The 21,042-nt window shown below is 31.9% G+C and overlaps 1 protein-coding gene across 1 annotated transcript; it reads left to right on the top strand.

The window, feature by feature from the left end:
- Nucleotides 1–169: 169 nt before the first annotated feature.
- Nucleotides 170–15,309, top strand: LOC127739279 (zinc finger protein 830-like). The gene is made up of 9 exons (XM_052250936.1): nucleotides 170–291; nucleotides 5,916–6,015; nucleotides 6,543–6,630; nucleotides 8,531–8,558; nucleotides 9,188–9,345; nucleotides 11,770–11,879; nucleotides 12,539–12,616; nucleotides 14,141–14,217; nucleotides 15,142–15,309. Exons 1-9 carry the CDS (start codon nucleotides 176–178, stop codon nucleotides 15,302–15,304), a joined length of 918 nt encoding a protein of 305 aa, XP_052106896.1. The 5' UTR covers nucleotides 170–175; the 3' UTR covers nucleotides 15,305–15,309.
- Nucleotides 15,310–21,042: the final 5,733 nt, after the last annotated feature.

Here is a 21,042-nt window from a genome sequence, read left to right as displayed (position 1 = left end):
TACATATATGTTTTTTCGGATTTCGATATTGCTCCCAGTAAAGATTAGATTTATACACTAAAAATTGTATTTCATAAGCATATAGGCTATTTAATAAGTTTACAAGTTCTATTTTATCACCAAAATTCTCTTGTTTTTATAAAATATTCTTAAATACGAAAATAAATCATACAAAATGGCTACTAAAAAGAAGCAAAAAATTGTCTCAAAAGATGATTTAAGAAAATTGATGAAAGAAAAGACCTTTTCCATTAAAAGAGTGTCTAAAAAGATTGAACACCCGTTAGCAAAGTAAGGCAATTTTTGTATGCTAAAAACCTTGTGATTAAAAAGACAGAACATAGGATAAACAGTGTTGGAGATATAAAGGTAGTCGCGTACGTCAAACTAGTTGAGTTAGTGAAGATCTTCTTTGGCTCAATTGGTTAGAGCGCTGCCTTTAGATCCCGAGATTGAGGGTTCGAATCCCGCTAGTACCATCCATGGATTTTCACATCGACAGCTTAACAAATGGACAAATATGGCTGTAGTAACAGTGGTTTGATTCCGCCAGTGCCAGTGCACTTTATCCGGAGGATGAAAATTCCTAGTGTTTTTTATCCACCAACAAAAAAATCACTAGGTTTTTTAATCTGGGTCCAGTTTATATGGGGACGAAGTCCCCTATTACAGTAGAAAAATCAATAAAAAAAAAAAAAAAATAAAAAAATCCGGGAAAATTTCCCGAAATTTTCATTGTACTAATGAACTCAAAATCGTTAACTTTTTTTTTCAGACTTTTTTTAATTCCCGCATTTGCGCAGAAATCTACTTCCTTCTTCCGGTCTCGTTTGTCATGAGACTTTGAGTGAAACATATATTTATCAGCCCAGTAAAATATAGGAAGGAACACAATAACAATTTCATTTCTAATTATTCTTTGATATGAAAAAACGTTACCTGAGGATAGCGTTTCTTTGTTTACATTGAATATGACGTCATGACTTAAATAACGTCACAACTAAAATCCCTAACAACAGAACCAAAATCGGAAACGTTACGGTATTTCCGTTTCTTTTTTAACAGATTTAGAACTTAAAATATGTTTGAATTAAAAAAAAAAAATTTATATAGACTTCGTCCCCTTTTAACAGGTAATGCCTGCCTCATATTAATATCCACCACTCAACATAGATTCTAAAGATGGTTTTTGAAGGGGAAATATATAAAAAAAAAATATTGCTTGGTATATTTGGGGGGGTATTTGAATTAACTAAAACTTGGATAGTTGATTTAGGTAAAAAATGGACAAAGTAAACTTGTGTTTTTTCATCCAAGGAATGTTCGAATTCACACTAGTGTTTTGAACCAGGAATGATTACACTAGTGATTTTGAACCAGAAAAGATTGCACTAGTTATCTTGAACCGGGAATATTGAACATTTTCAACACACTTTCTTTCTTCGCATCCATTAAAACTGTCTGTCCCTCATTTTTTGTGTAATCCATTCCATGGCTTGTATTGATTACAAATACGTCTTTTTTCGCTCTTAATTCTTCTTTTTTCATTTTCACATGAATCTTCAGGATATTTTTGCAATTTTAAATACTAGAGAAGTGTTTCATATCCCTTCTCATCCATTTCGAAAGTAAGTGTGAAAACCTACATTTTATATGTTGTACGACTTTTAATACTACATGTACTATACCATAAAACAATTCAGATTAATTAAACTGGTTCCTTGAAAATTATTCTAATTATAACCCATTAATTTATGTTAACAATAAACAAACCAGTCTAATATCAACAAAACAATGATATCAAGATCGACGTTTTCACACTATTTACATCCAATATTCTGTAGTGAAAAACAGGTACCCGGAATAAATACACGTTGGAAAGAATTATGCTTATAAATGTAATCATGGTAATATTTACAACTCAAAAACTCCTCAGACTTACCTGTGCACATTGGAAAGTTTTTAGGCCTGGCATCCACTAGATATATAAAAGTTAAATGATTTTGTGTTTCAGAAAGATTAAATCATTTTCGGATTTTGATGGGCATTTTTTTTCCTTTCTGCAGAAGGTGTAAAAATCGGTCTCACTAATTAGCGACAAGAAGCGCAAAGAAGCGACAAGAAAGTTTATTTTCTCCCAAAACAATAGATTTATAGAAAATAAATCATCTGATTATACTAAGTATCCATAAAAAATAGAGTAAAATGGCAATCAAAAATTAAAAAAAATTAAAAAATGACCCCCCTTTTTATCAAAACATTCATGAAAACCTTATGTTTTTTTATTAATAATGCAAATATTTGAACCTTTTATCCTGTTATGACAGAAAAATTTGTGTCATGTATTTATATATATATATGTATTGCCCTTTTGAGTCTGAAATAAATCTAGATTATATTATCTTATAATTTGGTTTGAATCTTAACTTTGATACACCAACCATGCCGACTCTACATAAATATTGATTCATTCATCTATATACTATGCTGTAAACTGAAGGTATATTATCTTTAACATATATCAAGAACATATATATTGATATACTGTTCCCAGCATATACATGTATTAATGAAAAAAAAAAGTTTATTCTCTTGTTTCTCGCATGTAAAAAAAATTAAAAAAATTATTTATTTTGAATAATTGACATTTAGATTTTTTACTCTAAATTTGTTTTCTTGTCAATAAATTATACTTCTTGTCGCTATATTATTCTTCTTGTCACTAATTTGTTTCATCTTGTCGCTTCTTGATGCTTTTTGACACTTCTTGTTTCTAATTAGTGAGACCCGTAAAAATAAACAAACACCTGAATTGCATTTGATACTGTCCACTCAGTTGCACCCTTTAACACACCTACAATGTTATTATGTATAGATGTGTAGATATCTATTGTCCATGCCAATCAAGGACAATCAATACAATACAAAACAGGTGTTACCTGAGAGTGAGAGGGACAATCTCAAAGTTGTATCCCAACTTAGTTTATTTTTACACCTTCTGCAGGAAAAAAAAAAATGCCCAGTAAAATCCAAAAAAGATTTTATCTTTCTGAAATGCAAAATGCATTTAACTTTTATATATCTAGTGGATGCCAGGCCTTAAAACTTTTCCGACTGAACAGGTAAGTCTGTACTAAGAGTAGTTTTAGAGGTGTAAATACAGCCATTTTTATACGACCGCAAAAAGTTTTGTGGTCGTATATTTGTATGACGCTGGCATCGTCGTCTTCGTCGTCGTATGAAGACATATTGGTTTTCGCACAATAACTTTAGTTTAAGTGAATGGATCTCTATGAAATTTTACCATAAGGTTCAATACCACAAAAGGAAGGTTGGAATTGATTTTGGGGGTTATGGTACCAACAGTTAAGGAATTAGGGGCCAAAAATAAGCATTTTTCTAGTTTCCAGACAATAACTTGTGTTTAAGTGTATGGATCTCTCTGAAATTATACCACAAGTTTCCATACCACAAAGGGATGGTTAGGATTTGCTTTGGGGGGTTATGGCTCAAACTGTTTAGGAATAAGGGGCAAAAAAGGGGAAAAACAAGGGTGTCCTGGTTAATGGACAAATACATTAGTACAAAACATAATTTAAAGCAGTGTAAGGGAGGTAATTCAAAAAGAAATGCATATTTATAAAGGAAGACCAGTAAAAATATCTGCAAATGTTGCATCTTTTTTTTTTTACCAAAAAATCCATATGAAAGATTTGACACCATATTTTAAATTCTATTATGAAATAGATTAAGTTAGCACTATGGTAAATTTAAATGGGTAATTATGGTTGCAAACTCCATTGGAAATTTGAATTGAGATTATGACCATATCTTGAGGGAAAGAATTTTTTTTGGGGAAAAAGGGGGGGGGCGGGGGTAAAAAGAAATTGTGGGGGGTCAATTTTTTCTCATTTCAGATTTCAGAAATTAAAAAGAAAAATTCTTCAAATATTATTTATTGTCCATTTGTTATGTTGAACCTTAAACAATTGGCTACTGTACAGTCTACTGTCACAGTCTAGGTCGGAAGCAAGACAACTCGTCCAAGACAAACTCGACCAACTTTCTATCAACCTGCCCTGCTTTCTACCAATACACCCTACTCATGTTTACAAACTTGTAGTTGCCCCACTGTCATGACTGTTAAAAAGGTTCCCGCTGAATTTAAACCTACCAAATCACCCCACTAACAAAAAAAAGTCATATCCCTACCTAATTCTTAAAGTTACTTAATGCAGACTGGCAATGGCCAACTACTCCAATTTTGGCAGTATCATTCTGTTAATGCCTCAACCTGATATTGGAAACGGAAAACAAGTCAAAATCCTGATTTGCTTCTCTGATGGGTCATAACGATCCTCAAAATTAATTCATTTGTTAACAGAATCGGTCAGTCAGCATTTCAATTTTAAACAATTTATCATATGATCACAATTTGCAACGTTTACTGTAGTCTCAGGACAAAATCGTAATTAACCGAAAGACGAAAACTGTAATGAACTCATTAGTAAACAGCGTTTATCTTAAAATCCGTGAACATTTTTGAAATAATATATAAGACATGTTTCTGTCCAGTTCTGATTTAAAATTGATGCCATTTTGTATTCACTTCTACTGTGTATAAGCGTCAGCCGGTAAGAGCACCTCTGAACTCAAAGAAAGATAGATCTAATTTTATTCATTTTCTCATTAATACTGATAGACTAACTCAAGATCTGTCTTCATACTTTTAACTAAAGGACATTTAGGTTAAGGTCTTTTGAGTCATGGTGCAAAGATAAGAAGGTATTTGGATTGGGAAAGAGGGGACTTCACTTTTTATCCTTTATTTTTTTAGGCCATTTATCTCAATTCTTAAATTATTTTGCCAATTAATAAGTACAAGAATCATGCAAATAAAAAAATCAAGGCTTATTATCTTATCATCATTATACCAAAAGAGAAAAGAAGAGATATTAGACTATTACAAGAGAAACGCTGCAAAAATAGTAACTCTTAAAAATCTGGTCACTCACTAAAGCCCCCATGGAGATTTAATGTTATATCATATCTTTGGTTGATCAGGTCTTCTTTTTATGGTACCTTCTCAGTTTTCCCAAAGTGACTATATTTGTCGAACATAACATTGACCAAAAATACTCGTCCGAATTCGGTAGGGAATACTAATTCAGACGGCTTGGTCACATTCAAATGATGACACCTCCTTTGATTTGAGTTCCATTGATGCATTTGATTGTTATATCTTGAACATGTACTATTAATTATTTTATGCCTAACAAGATAAATAAGGATGATCATTGCATAATCAATAACTAATTTGATGATTTTTACAAATTTAACCTGGTTGCTAAATAATATGTTTTACGTTAATTAGAAAACAGTCACATGAAAAGATACATTAATAAAATGAATAAAATTACTAATATATCTTTACATTGTTAGCTATAATATATGAAAAGTGCTCCAAGTAGTCTTTTAAATTTTCTGTATTTCCTTCAAAAGTGTCTGTGTTGTCTTGGGGGAAATTTTCATTCCAGTACAGAAATGAATTCAGGGTTGGATAAAGGCAAAAACCTGGGTTTTCTGAGTATTGCTCAGCCTAGTGGGACATACTGGGTTTTATATGTACCTTGTGATACTGGGCAATACTGGGTGTTAATATAAAATACTAGACAGAATCTCATTGAAGATTCAGTGATTAATTAACAAATATCACCATGATGAAAGATATATACCGGTATAAATGGTATAAGACTGGGTGTCTATTAGACATACATGTAGTACATTGTATTTAAAGTTATAAGTTCACTTGAATCATTTCTGTACTGGAATGAATATAGCAAAAAAAATTATCACTTCATTGTAGTTGGAATACATATATGTACACAGTTATAATTCTAACATTATCATTTTAGGTATAACAGTTTGGACCAATTAACATGTGCTTTGTGTAATATAGTTGTTAAGTCTGATGCATTGTGGGTACCCCATTTACAAAGCCGTCAACACAAAGAGGTAAAGATTTCACAATATTAAAAATTTGATTTAGTTTTAACTATTACCACATGTAGTAAAGAAAGGTCCAACTAATTAATTAATTTTGTTTATTGACATTTGATGATATGAAGACTAGTAAAGTTTAAATCTCTATTAAACAAACAAAACAGATTTAGATATGAATGTAAGGTGATATGTCATTGTAAGTAAGACAGTTACCCACCAAAGATCACAGAGAGACCTGGTTTAGAGGATGAACATCTGTTCATTTATTAATATTGCCTCTGAACTTTTAATCATATTTATTTTCTCAAATTTTCTTTGAGAATTAATTTTGAGCAGATTTTTTTTCAGCCCATTGTATGGAAGTTATTTGAACATTTATGTGTGTACTTGTAGTAAAAGTGACTGTTAGACCTGACAAGATGTCTAGTAAAAATTGCAAGTTCTACAGTCAAGTAAAATACTGCTTCTATTTTTTTGCCTGAATTGAACTAAAGGAGTGCTCTCGAAGTTAATTATAATCATTAATGATTTGTTTACAGACAGTTGAACTTGTAAAAGCACCCGGTCCAGCAGTGCAGAAGAGAAAACTTCCCCCAGAACCTGATATACCTAGTAAAAAACAGAAAGGTAGGCTGATATTTGCTGGATCATTACAATACATCAAATATAACAAAATCCTGTGTACTGATATATGAATACTCTGTCATTCAATACCGTGAACTGATGTTCATTCATTCATTTATTGTAAAACAGTATAAAAACCCATTGGTATCCTTTGGCTGTTATCTGCTCTTTGGTCGGGTTGTTTTTTTTTCTCTTTAACATATTCCCCATTTCCATTCTCAATTTTATTATACCCCACGCAACGAGTTGCGGAGGGTATAATGTTTTTGACCCGTCCGTCTGTCCGTCTGTCTGTCCATCAGTCCTGTTTCTTGTCGTCACAACTCCTCTCAAACCACACAACAGAATTTCACGAAACCTTTTTAGATAATAAGGACATACTATGTAGTTGTGCATATCGACAGGAAATTACGATTTAATTTTTTTTTCTAGGAGTTACGCCCCTTTGAACTTATTTACTTTAATGTACTACTGCAACAGTTTGTCATCTCAACTCCTCTGAAACCACACAACAAAATTTCATGAAACTTTGTAGATAATAAGGACATACTACGTAGATGTGCATATCGACAGGAAATTACGATTCAATTTTTTTTCCAGGAGTTACGCCCCTTTGAACTTATTTGCCTAATATACTACTGCAACCTTTTGTCATTGCAACTCCTCTCAAACCACACAATAGAATTTCATGAAACCTTTTCAGATAATAAGGACATACTACGTAGATGTGCATATCGACAGGAAATTACGATTCAATTTTATTTCTTGGAGTTACGCCCCTTTTTAACTTATTTGCTTCAATATACCTCTGCAACAGTTTGTCATCCCAACTCCTCTGAAACCACACAACAGAATTTCATGAAACTTTGTAGATAATAAGGACATACTATGTAGATGTGCATATCGACAGGAAATTATGATTCAATTTTTTTTTCTTATACAATTTTTTTTTTCTTACAGTTATTTTATTTCTCCAGTGACAATGTGGGGACGTGGGGTATGTGAGCGTGCTCACTAAGGTTCTTTAATTAGGGTTGGCAATTCTTTCATTCAGTATGGGGATCAAAAAGAAACAATTCTTTGACATATTTATACTTGGTTGATGTTTTTTTTTTTCATTCTAAGCTTTTGTGGAGGGAATTATATATCTTTTACAATTATGCCTTATTATGTGATACTTAAGTTAATTTATAAGGTATGTCTTGTCAATTTTAAATTGATACACTTTTAGTTTTGGACATTTGCATTTATAACATGAGAATGAGGGGCCTGATGGGATATTTTCGTTCTTCGTGATCGGCGCATTTTCGCTATCGTGATCCGTTTTTCTACAGTTTTTTTTTTTTATATTTTCGTGATCCGTGATCATGGAAATTTATTTTCTGTGAATCGCGATTGACAAAAAAATCAACTCGTGAATCGTGATGAGACCCCCCATCAGGCCTTTCGAGAATCATTTGAAACATACGTATTTATGAACATTGAATCACAACTTCAATTTGAGGAATAAATGTAGTACATTGTACTGTATTTTGAAGAGTAGTCACACTGGCCATCATTGGCATCAATTGAAGATTTCATAGTTGCAAATGCAGTTTAACTAGGGATAAAGAGTGGATCTAGTAAAATTTGTATTTGTGACTGTCAAATCCTAAAATCGACAGTTACAACTTTTTAAATTCTGCACTGTTATTCCTATTCTATACTCAAAATTTAACAATTCGAATATGTCAGAAATATGAAATGTGATTGCACTATATGTTGTGAACAATGACTTTTACTCATATCAAAATTTGCATTACATGAATTGTTGCATTAGAATTAAAATTATTGATGTCAGATATACCACAATTGTTCTGAACAAAAACTTATAAATGTCAAATCGCTTACTTCAATTTTACAGATAATGGAAAGACGAAGGGGACTGCTGGGTAAGATTTTATGTGTGGTACCGGTAGTTTGTAGAAAGATTTAGTTCTCATTATAAAAGTGCTGTTCCTTTGCCTTTTGTATGTTTTTTTTGTTGTTGTGCATGTACTGATTTTGTGTCATGGATAGATACCCCATATCCTTTGTTTTTCTATTACAAATTTTAACTTGATGTAGATATACTGCACTGAACCATGCTGAACTCAATTCAGTAATATCAAGATTATAGACGATTCAATAACATTATGAATAAATATGATGGTCTACCTTTTCACACTTAATGCAGAATTTACATTTGTTACACTTGTCTCTGTTTCTTACAAAAATGTCATTGACCCTTAGGTCTATTTCAGAGGCCATTTGTGCAGTTTTTCCATAAGTTTAATTGCCTAAATCAAACATGTAAGATAAAGTTAAGAGCACATTCTGTACAATTTATCTGTTTCACAAATACTTATTTGATTGTATCACTGGAAATATTAATGCTGCATGAATCAATTTTTTCCATAATTCAGATGCACATCACCTGTTCTAAATGAATAAAAAAAAATCATAAAAATCTGAAATATTCCTCAATAATGTTTTCTATGCCAGTTTGCCTAAATAATATGTTTGATGAACTTAATTTTAGATTACCAGCTGATTTTTACGATAATACTACAAAGAAAACAGCTTTAAGTTTGGCTGATTACTCGTCTGATGAAGAAAGTGAAGAAGATGAATCAACTGTAACAAAAACAACAACAACAACAACAACATCAAACCTGGGTCATCCTTCATTACCACCAGGTAAACTAGGCTTGAATTTCCTCCGTTCACTGTAGACACAGGTTGCTATAGAATAGGATTATCTCCCTTTACAAATCATCTGTAGAAAAAACATCAACAACAACAACATAAAACCTGGGTCATCCTTCATTACCACCAGGTAAACTAGGCTTGAATTTCCTCCGTTCACTGTAGACACAGGTTGCTATAGAATAGGATTATCTCCCTTTACAAATCATCTGTAGAAAAAACATCAACAACAACAACATCCAACCTTGGTCATCCTTCATTACCACCAGGTAAACTAGGCTATAATTACTCCCATCACTTTATACACAGGTTGCTATTGATTAGGACTATCTCCCTTTACAAATCATCTGTAGAAAAAACAACAACAACATCAAACCTGATCTTAATTTTACCACCAGGTAAACTAGACTTTAATTACCTCCCATTACTTTAGATACAGGTTGCTTTAGATTATAATTATCTCCCTTTACAAATAATCTGAAGCAAAAATATCAATAACAACAACATCGAATCTCACAGACCCTTCAGTTTACCACCAGGTAAACTAGGTATGAATTACCTGCCATAACTTGAGATGCAATACAAATTGTAAAACTTTCCTTAGTACCAAGTAGTTATTGATTATGATTATCTCCCTTAAATAAAAAGCTTCAAGTCATTCTTGGATACCTAGTTAGCTCTAATTAGCAGGATGATCACTTCTCATACTTTGTTTCTAAACTACCGTAAATTGGGAAATTTTGGCTTCAGGATATTTTGGCGGTTTTCTCTTAAAAGGCATGTGTTTTATTTTGGTGTGTGTAATTTTGGTGCTTCGTCCAATTGATATGTTTAATTTTGGAACATCAGTAGTGAGCAAGCTCATTCATATTTGCTTTTTTTTACTCGTTTATTGACAAAATATCATTGAATTTCTTAAACTAGAAACTTGACAAAGTTAACTTAATGAAGGAATCGGATATGGATGCAATTGCAAATAATTCCATATACCGTGATTCAAAACTGAAAGAAAATATGAAATCAAATTTTTAACATTAAAATCACTTTTTAAATAGATTATTTATTCAGTGTTCTCCCCAGGGCCTTTTAGCATTATGGTAATGTGATGCTATATTGCTAGAATGTGATGTTATCTGAAACTAGTTTCTTATAGATAGTGTTATGGATGTGATGCTATAGTTTCTAGAAACAAGATGGTATTTCATAAATTCCTGTTTACCAGGATGATATAAGAAATTTCCGAGGAGATCACTGTTTATTTTTTACAAATATCATATGAAATAAATTTTAATCATCTCTATTGCAGTACATGTTAATCTATTGACGATCAAGGATTTAAATTTTAATCCTTATGCCTCCGGCAGTACATGTTAACTAATTGAAGATAAAGGATTACAAGCAGTTTTGATATTCAAATTACCAATAACGGCGTCTAATCAGCAACAGCCTGGCAGATTTATGAAATGTGTGAATAAAAATTCATGTTGTGTTTTCTTAACAAATTTAGAATATTGACAATTAAGGATAAATGTATAGTGTTGTTGTCATTTATATCAGGTATTTATTTGCAGATTTGGCTATGAATAGAATTGTAGGAAATATTTTCCCCAACAATTAACATAACGATATTGTCGTACCGGTACGCGATTTTGGTGTTTTAGTGTTTAGTGTTTGCTTTATTTTCGTGTGTTTAATTTTGGCACTTTCATTGGAGGCACCAAATAAACCAAAATAAAACTACAACCAAAATAACCCAATTTACGGCACAATCATGACATCCCTCGACGTAGAATTATAAGTTACCTAAATATACATGTACCATCAATAAAGCTGGATTATCTCTGATGATTACTTTATGAAATAAGGATTGCCTCCCTTTTCTTTTGACTAACAACAAATCTTCATAACTTTTCATTTCCAACATATAAATTAGAACTACTTCTGAGTCAACTGGAGTATACGGACAAATTGATATAGTCACTTGCAGACTTTTTTTCGTTTTCTAAATATATAAGTGATATGGTTGATATTATCCTAAGCTCTGCAATTAAAAAAAATTGTTTACCTACAAAGGTCGACAAGTTGACAATAACAAAAAAATTTCTACCTACAAAGGTTGGCATTATTGACACTTGATGGCTTGTGCCCTTTTTTAAATATGGATGATTGTTATATATAGGTAAAGAAAGCACAGTTTATTACTTTGAATTTGAAATTAGATAGACAGTAATAAAAGAACATTTAGTATAAAATGTTTTGCCTCGGTTGACAATGTTTTCTCAGGGTACCAATCTGCTCTATCTCTCTCTCAGCTTTGTGTTATTTATATACTGGTATTGCTTTAGGTCCATCAAAGTCATAATTTGTCAGGAAAAATCAGCAGGGGTTTTCAGCAATCAATATTTTTTTTTTCAGACTTTTTTGACAGTGGTAATAAACCTGAAGTAGAAGATGAACCCAAAGAAAAGGTCATGGCTGATGTTCTTCCTGAGGGATTCTTTGATAACCCAAAACAGGACGCCAAGGTCAGTGATTCTAGATTTATAAGGCTTTAAGAGTGCATGCAGCCTGTGGGCCTTTTCCTAATGTTTTGTATGCCTGTCCATAACAAGAACAGGTAGTTATAAGGCTCTATGTGACCATAAAATTATTACAAAAATTAAGTGGCATTTTTCCTGTGTATGGCATACAATCAACACTTTACCATACAAACAATATATGATATACAATGGGATCTCTTTCATAGTTGTGTTTCTTTTTGATACCAGACTAGTATCCATGTCTGATTATCTGAGTTATTTCTCTTTTTAACAAATTAGTTAAAACCAAATCTTTTGAAGTTTTGAAGTTTTAGGATAAAGTTATGGACATAAAAAAAAAGCTGCAGATTGTTTTCGGTATTGGACATTATCGTTCCTTGGTTATAAATTTGCCCTTTCTAAATCTAAAATTGGTATGTTATGTTTCAAATAGATTATCCAGTCAGTTATGAATTTATTAAGCAATTTAGTTCGTAAGACTTATAAGGCAATCTTCCAGACTAAATGTAAAATATTTTTTTCTGTAAAGTATGTATTAGATCTGATGTTTATATCAGTATGAGTAAAATAGAATGATATGTTCATTACGGTGAAAAACATCACATGGTAGAAATGTGTAAATTATACCACTTTTTGTTTTACAGGTTAGAAAAGTGGAATATAAAGACAAGATGGAAGAAGAATGGGAAATGTTTCAGAAAGCAATGAAGGAAGAAACTCATGTTAGTAATTGTTTATCTATGATAATTATCAGTGGACTTGTAAAAATGCTGAATTTTAATCATTTTTGAAGAAAAGCATTGACGGAAGAATTCATGTTAGTAATTGTTTAACTTTGATGATTATGAGAAAATGCTGCATTTTAATAAAAAAAAAATTATATTATTAGTTTAGCAAACAGAATTCCACTGCACAAAAAAGAGAATTATACATTACCCAGCATTGTCATTGGTTTCAGTCAAGAGTTGAATTTAGGAGGCATGTTAATCAAATATATCATAACTTTCAAACCTTGCTAAGTGATATTTTATTAACAGTTTGTAGGGCCCAGCCTACAAAGTGGCTTTGTAGAAAACTATCCATGAGTTTTCTTTTTTCAGTTGTCAAAAGAAATATCTGTTCTAATGCAAGAAAAACATTCAGTGTTGATTTAAAAAAAAATTCTTTAAGATAGATAGGACTTACTTATTATACAAGCAGTGTTTTCCATTCAGCATTTAAGCTGGGTGTGACCCCTCCAACAGTAAAAAAACCTGGTTTGGAAATGTTAAAACAAAAAAAAACCACCCGGTTGCAAGTGATTTTTTCAAAACACCCACCTTACCTTAGTGAAAAATGGAGAACACTGATACAAGGATGTGAAATCATTGATGTTGCAGATTGAACTTATTTTGATTCAAGGGAACATGGTTTTGTGCTTACCAACCTTTCTGTTTTATTTCTCTTTTTACTTGAAACCAACATTAAATGATTTAGAATTTTCAATGAAAAAAAAAAAAAGAATTTCTTCATTAAACCTTGTTTAAAATAGTTTTTACTTAAAATTTAGCACTCATTCCCTTTAAATTCGTATGTCCAAGATTGATTACCAGTGTGTACAGTTTAATTGTCATTTGCCTTTTGAAAAAAAAATGGGTAGGTGTTAGGTTCTGGCAATGACCAGCTGCTCTTTTACAGGGAAAAACTCAGAGTAAAAATACTCATAGATAATGAATATTTTGGCAAAACTAACAATAAATAATCAGTTTTTGTGAGAAAGGGTCACAGAATCCCTAGCTACATGAACTATAGGAGAACAACAGACATATCTCAGACACCAAATGCATTGTTTCAGATCATTTTAAATTGTAGAAATATATCTTCTTTAATTTAATGGAATGAAGATAGTGAAATAGAATAGATTAATGATTGAAATTTAATTGATAATAGCTAAATTTTATATCGTTACTTATTATTTATATACCGACTACAATCAGCTTTGTGAATGTTAATAAACTATAGTTTATGATGATTTAATTTTCATTTTATTATCTTGCAGATTTTTTATTGAAACTTACTTTTACCCAGGGAAAACAAAGTCCATTTCTTCAGTTATCAACAAATTTATGTAGACTTCTAATATGTAAAGATCAATTTTTTTAGGTACCGGTAGCCTAGAAAAGAACTAGCTTTAGTTGGTTTTTTCATGTTGGCATGTTATTTTTGAAATACAATAACCCTGACACATTTTCCTTTATGATTGTCAGGTATCTGAAGCCATAGTAGAAGAAGAAGATGAGCAGATTAACGTAGACAGAAATATAGAGGAAATAGATGATCAAATGTAAATACACTTAAAACACAACTTCAGCTAAGGAGGATTTTGTTGATTTGTTTGCCTGCCGTGGGCACCCACATCTGTCCAGTGTTATTTAACTCATATTTTGAAAAAAAATTGAATACGAAAGTTTAATATTTTTATTCATCGCATTTTACGTGCAAGTCTCATAATGATTAAAAACAAGTCATGTTCAATCCATAAAGTGTTTATTTGGTGTTAAATCCATCTTTAGCACTAATTTTCAATTTCGTCATGGTCTGGTTTTTTGGTGGAGGAAGCCAGAGTGGCCGGAGAAAACCTTGGACCTTGGATAGGAAAACTGATAATCCTAGTCAATTGAGATTTGAGTGGAGTGCACCTGCCATCTGCAGAATTCGAACTCAAAACCTCAATGTTGACAGGCTAGTGATACAGTAGTTCAACTACTTAGACCACGGTCACTAAGGCCCCTGCATAAAGTGAACATAGGGATCTAGAAGTATTGCCACTCTGGATGTTGGGAAAATGACAAAATACTTCCCTGGTCAAATTAAGACTTCATTGTACATGTCTGTCTGATAGGGTTCATCTAACCTTGACTTCATTTTCATGGTTCATTGGTCAATATTAAGTTTCCATAGTTAGGTATACTTCTCAGATACTATAAGCAATAGGTCACCTGTATTTAGTGTATGGAATGATAGCATGGTGAACAAGTTTTCTGGCAGGGTTCATCTGACCTTAACCTCATTTTAATAGTTCATTGGTTAATGGTTAGTTTTCATAATAAAAATTTGTTTCTCATATACTATAAGCAATAGGCTTACTATATTTGGTGTACAGTGTGCTGCTACAGAAACAAAATAATCCTTTCTCTAGTTGTACATATTATCTGAAATGAAATTAAAAAAAAATCTTATGATAATACCAATATTTTTTTCTTTGCAGAAATCGTTGGAAAGAAGTGAACGATTTAACAATAAAAAAGGAAGAAATGCCTCATAAATGTGACAATAAATCCTCTGATAGTGATAATGATAGTGATATAGACATTGATAATATGGAGGATTTGTTAGATTGGCGGGCGAAAAAAGTCAAAATAAAGAAATGACAAGATCACTTTTGTTGTTATTATCAAACTGTCTGTAGATATAAGAAGATGTGGTATGAGTGCCAATGAGACAACTCTCCATCCAAGGCACAATATGTAAAAGTAAACAATTATAGGTCAAAGTACGGTCTTCAACACAGAGCCTTTGCTCACACTGACAGCAAGCTATAAAGGGCCCCAAAATGACTAGTGTAAAACCATTAAAACAGCAAAACCAACGGTCTAATCTATATAAAAAATGAGAAACGAGAAAACTAATGAATTTCATTTTTATTTCTACAGAGTCATAAATACAGTCATTTATGGGGCTAGCAAGGAAAGGAAGTTTTACATTGTGACTTGGATTGGCACAAATGTCCCCCAAAAAAACTCAGACAAAAGACTCTAAGCGCTAATCTATGAGTACTCACAGTTTTTGAAAGTTAGTTCAAAGTAAATAACAACTAATAAACAATTCATAGTATCCCAGACTAAGAATATAAAAACTACAGATATAGGTAAACCATCCATGACACAAAATTAGTACCTGCACAGCAAAAAATACAGAAAAGAATGTTTATTTGATGTACTCAAAATTAAAGAAAGTATGGTTGTTGTGGAATATTCGAAGTCCACTCATATGATAATGGAATAGCTCAAAGTCCACTCATATGATAATGGAATAGCTCAAAGTATGTTACTGTTGTCATTACATTACATTTGTGCAAGTACATTTATCAGCTATTAATTTGTGAACTACAAAAATTAACAACTAAGGACAAAAAAAATAAAGGAATTTCACACCATGATTTAATTAGCATGAATATATCAACCTGAGCTGTATAACAAATATTAAGCAGGAACTGCTAACCCTTCCAAAACACCAGAGTTCATCACCATTTTTGGTGGAATTTGTGTTGCTCAGTTTTTTAGTTTGTCTTTCAGCTCTTTCATTAATGACATTGTCAGTTTTCTTATACTTATTCTTATATCTGAATGAAGATGCCACTGCTAGTGGAGGTTTCCTCCCCAAGGGTATCACCGGCCCAGTTGTCAGGACTTCTGTCTGTGTTGACATGAAATATCATTGGTATGGTCATAATTATAAATTAACTGTTTACAAAACTCTAATTTTTTTTAAATACTAAAGTTTTTCTATCTCGGGAATAGATTACCTTACCTGTATTTGGCAAAACCTTTCGAAATTTTGGATCCTCAATGCTCTTCAACTTTATACTTTATTTTGCCTTTTTATCTTTTTGAGCCTGCATCACTGTTTAGTCTTTTCTAGACTGAACATGCACCTGGCGTACAAAATTATAATTCTGTTATCTGTGATGAGTTTATTGGAAAGACCTAGAAATTCGAAATAAAGTTATAGGTCCATGACAATGAATTTCAAATCAACTGAAATTGTTGAGGAATTTTTCATTTTGATTTTTGTTAATACAATAAAAGGTAGAGAATAACTTGCACATAATATTTATATAAGGTGTAAACTATCTCGTGACTTCAGTATAATGTAAAAAAAAATGTTTATCTAATTAGAGGCAACATATAGTATACCAATGTTCTAAACTCTTTTAAGTCTATTTTGCATATACCCCCACCCCATTCCAAAATCCCTCTTTTTTTGGAATTGTTATCCTACTTCCCACTTTTTTCTTTCTTTTCCACATGCCGACTTTCTTTAACAACCTATATTTCACATTCCCACTTTTTTGCCCCATTCATATCCCACATCCTCACTTTTATTAACCACTATATCCCACACCACAGATCTTTGATGATATTTTTGAACACATATAATAGATGTTGACCTGGAGTTGTGTTGGTCGATTTCAGTTGTTTTTATCTGATAAATCTGCTAATTGAGACTTTGCATTAGGAGTAATCCTCTGCTAATGACTTCCTTATAATGGAAACATGCCTTTACGTAATATGTCAATTGAGATATAGACACGCCACCTAATTGGGAGGAGTGAATGTCACTATTAGAAATGTGGAAAATGAAATCGACACGTTTGTTATAGATCCGAGTTTAGAAGTTTTTGCCATTATAACGAAATGATGTACTTATGAATCGGACCTATTTTCAGTAGTTTCCTGACCTTTATTTCAAGTTCACTGGGATTAATGAGGTGCAAGCGTTTTCAGAAATTTAGATTTTTAGATGAAAAAATAGATAGGGTTCCTGATAAATTTAAGATCCAGAAGAGCGAATCGGATGCATAAAATTTATAACCTGATGTTTCCATTTTTTACAGCAATGGATCGATACCTCTGCTGGTAGACAATCCCTGAGGGTATCATCAACTCAGCAGTCAGTACTTCTGTGTTGACATGATTAATAACAGATCTTTCTTAAATTGACCGTTTATAAATTTTGATTTTGTAAAGAAACAGATTTCAACTCCTCAGGTAAATTTGACCTTAGATGTACATGTAATTGGTTATTTTATTAGGTCCTTTTTGGTTATATAGCTCTTTAAATGTTTCGATTTTTGGAAAATGACGTTGTCAAAGCGTCAATTTTCCTATACCATTGTCCAGATGTCATTTTATCGCGTCCAAGCCGCCTTCCGAACTCGGTTCCGTATTTTTACATACCTATGTACTGTACAGAATTTCATTCTTAACCTGTCCATACGTTTATTGTTATTAAATGGTATTTTGAGCTATCCCTTTGGTATATTTATCATATTTATATGAGCTTTCTCTTTTATGTGCATATCTTTATAATCCGTAAAAAAATCAGAATATAAATAGATCTGAATAGATCCGTATTGTTATGGTTTTGGACTTTTTACATACCAATGATAACAAATCGCTATCGCTAGACAAATTAGTTCTTGAAAGAATGTCAACCTTTCTTGTCAGCTGAACTTTAAAATCATTCAAAAAATAATAATCGGAATCATCTTGAAATCATACGAAAGATAGTGGTCTTTATCAAGATCTAAGAAGTTTTTAAGAATCGAAAATTAGTAATACGGTTATATCCACGCGGTGCGTATGTATTTTGTTTACAAAGTTACTGCTGCAGACATAATATAGGTCAAATATCAAACAGAGGTCAGTTTGCAGAAGTTTTTCTGTCAAAAAGACTTTATTTCTTTCTGGATTTTTTCACTTTAAAAAGAATTAAAAGATGCAGAAACTTTATGAAAGGAGTAGGCAGTGCTCAATAAATCATACCAAAAGTATTTAAGGAAAGTTTTACCCTTTTCTCTGACATCGTGGTCTTGTCCATTTTTGAAACATCTACGATTATTTCATTACTTTTTCGAGTTAACAACTAAACTATTGAACCTGTATTGTTTTGAGAAAAGCATTCCCATTGTCCAGGTGTTCATTACAAGCCCGTATTTTACGATTACTTGTACTTGCATCGCTATTTTCAAAATCGGATACGAAAATTACTTGAAAATAAATAAAAAATATTTAGATATGCCATCCACTTTTCAATAACTATTAATTAAATATTATTTTAAAATCAATGTTAACAGTGGATGGCTTGGATAAGGAATGGCATTTAATGATTCCTAGAGATACAGCAAATAATGTGTAAACAGGAAGTTGTGAAGGGAGACAATTTCAGTGGGCAAAAGTGCTAAAACCAGTATTGTCAAATCTTGTAAAATATTTCTAGTGGCAATAATTCACATATTCAATGAATTTCATAAAATTACCAAACACAACTTTTAACGGCGGTTGTAATGTTTCAATTGGACACATTTATTTATTGATAATCCACCTTTAATAATAAAAAAAACTTCTTAAAAAAAAAGATTTCTATCATATTCATCTTGGAATATGATCAAATATGTTAGCCTGTTTTAAACATGTCTTTAATAATATTTCAGTACTTATGGAAAGAGTTATTCCATTTCTTCCTTTGATATTAAAGGATATACCAATTTTAATTGCAAAATTGTAATTTGATAAATGTAAATAAAAAACAAATGAAGAAATTCCAATTTTGTCATTGAAAACCTCCTTAATATGTGTAAGTAAATTATGAAGCTGTAAAGGATATATAACAAGTTTATAAGTCAAACAACTGAAAATGAGAAAAAAAAGATATACCTACTGTGCTACATTTGGGGATGGGTGGAAATAAAATCAAATTATTTAAGTTATCTAGTCATTTTAATTTTTAAAGTTTAATTAATATTTAAAATGTCACTTATTTGCATTTCTGTTAATGCACATGGCACATGTATAGAAAATCCAGGTTTTTGTCTATTTAATATAATATAACTAACATGGTAGTTATAAATAAATGTAACATCAAGTCACAAACACGAAACTTAAGGTGAATCAATCTTAAATCGGGCGCTAAATACCACAGTGCTATAAAATAAATCCTGGGGAGAACACTGGATTGTATTGCTTTCAGAGTTATATAATACACCTTGCCTAAGAAAAAGGTCTAGCTAGGTCCTTATAAAAAATGAGGCTATAATGATGTAAATTAACATATTTACATTACCGCTGCATTTTTTGCATTTAATTTTATATATCATATATGTACATAGAGAACAAGATTAAATGCACATGGGTTTGATTACCACCCTAGGCATTAATTTTAATAGGTGGCAGCAAATAGGGCAGATTGGCTTATATATGTGGTGTCCCACATCTACTCTGATGTTCCTAAGTCTCAAAATTCAGCTTGCCCTGGCTAAGAACTCAACATCTTTCTTTTCTTAGTACTAGTATAGATCAGCAGCTCCTCTGAGGATTAGTAATGGAACACTTTATATATAGTCCAGTGGCTTAGTCCTGTCTTTTTTTTCCTTATTAATATTATTATTATATTTCTTATATTTTCTTGTTAGCCACCAAGCCACAAATCCTATTTTTCCCTATGGTGCATGAAAACAATGAACCGGTTTAGTTCATTGTTGAGGTCTGGAAAGTGACTTATAACTGCCAACAGCCACACTATTTAGACTGTTATCTCATTGGTAACCACATCTCCTTATTTTAGTACGGGTTAATTATTTGAAATAAATGACTTACAAACATTTAATCATTTGAAAAACAAATAATTCTGCAATAATTTATGTTGTCATTTAAAGATTTCTGTTTATATATATCTAATCGTTTCGATTTCTAACATCACTGAAGAGACATTAAAATTGAGAATGGAAATGGGGAATGTGTCAAAGAGACAACAACCCGACCATAGAACAGACAACAGCAGAAGGTCACCAACAGGTCTTCAATGCAGCGAGAAATTCCCACACCCGGAGGCGTCCTTCAGCTGGCCCCTAAACAAATATATATACTAGTTCAGTGATAATGAACGCCATACTAAACTCCAAATTGTACACAAGAAACTAAAATTAAAAATAATACAAGACTAACAAAGGCTAGAGGCTCCTGACTTGGGACAGGCGCAAAAATGCGGCGGGGTTAAACATGTTTATGAGATCTTAACCCTCCTCCTATACCTCTAGCCAATGTAGAAAAGTAAACGCATAACAATACGCACATTAAAATTAATTGTCGAAATCCGGATATGGTGAACCAATTTTTGCACCTCATGTTTGCGGTATACCGTCTTTTCCGCAAGTTTATTGTTTTCTGTTTGGTATTAAATTAATAATAAAGATCCATTTTGTTACATCTAATGATCCGTTTATTTGGCAATCGCCAATGGCAGTCAGTAGGGCTTAAGAACATCCGTTGTTCGACCTGCTAGTCAAATGCGTTTTGTTTACATATACTTTTTCACTTTTTTTGTCTTT

Source organism: Mytilus californianus, unplaced genomic scaffold (genome assembly GCF_021869535.1).
Source record: "Mytilus californianus isolate M0D057914Y unplaced genomic scaffold, xbMytCali1.0.p SCAF_4, whole genome shotgun sequence".
NCBI classification, from domain to species: domain Eukaryota; kingdom Metazoa; phylum Mollusca; class Bivalvia; order Mytilida; family Mytilidae; genus Mytilus; species Mytilus californianus.
This window is presented reverse-complemented; position numbering and strand designations above follow the sequence as displayed.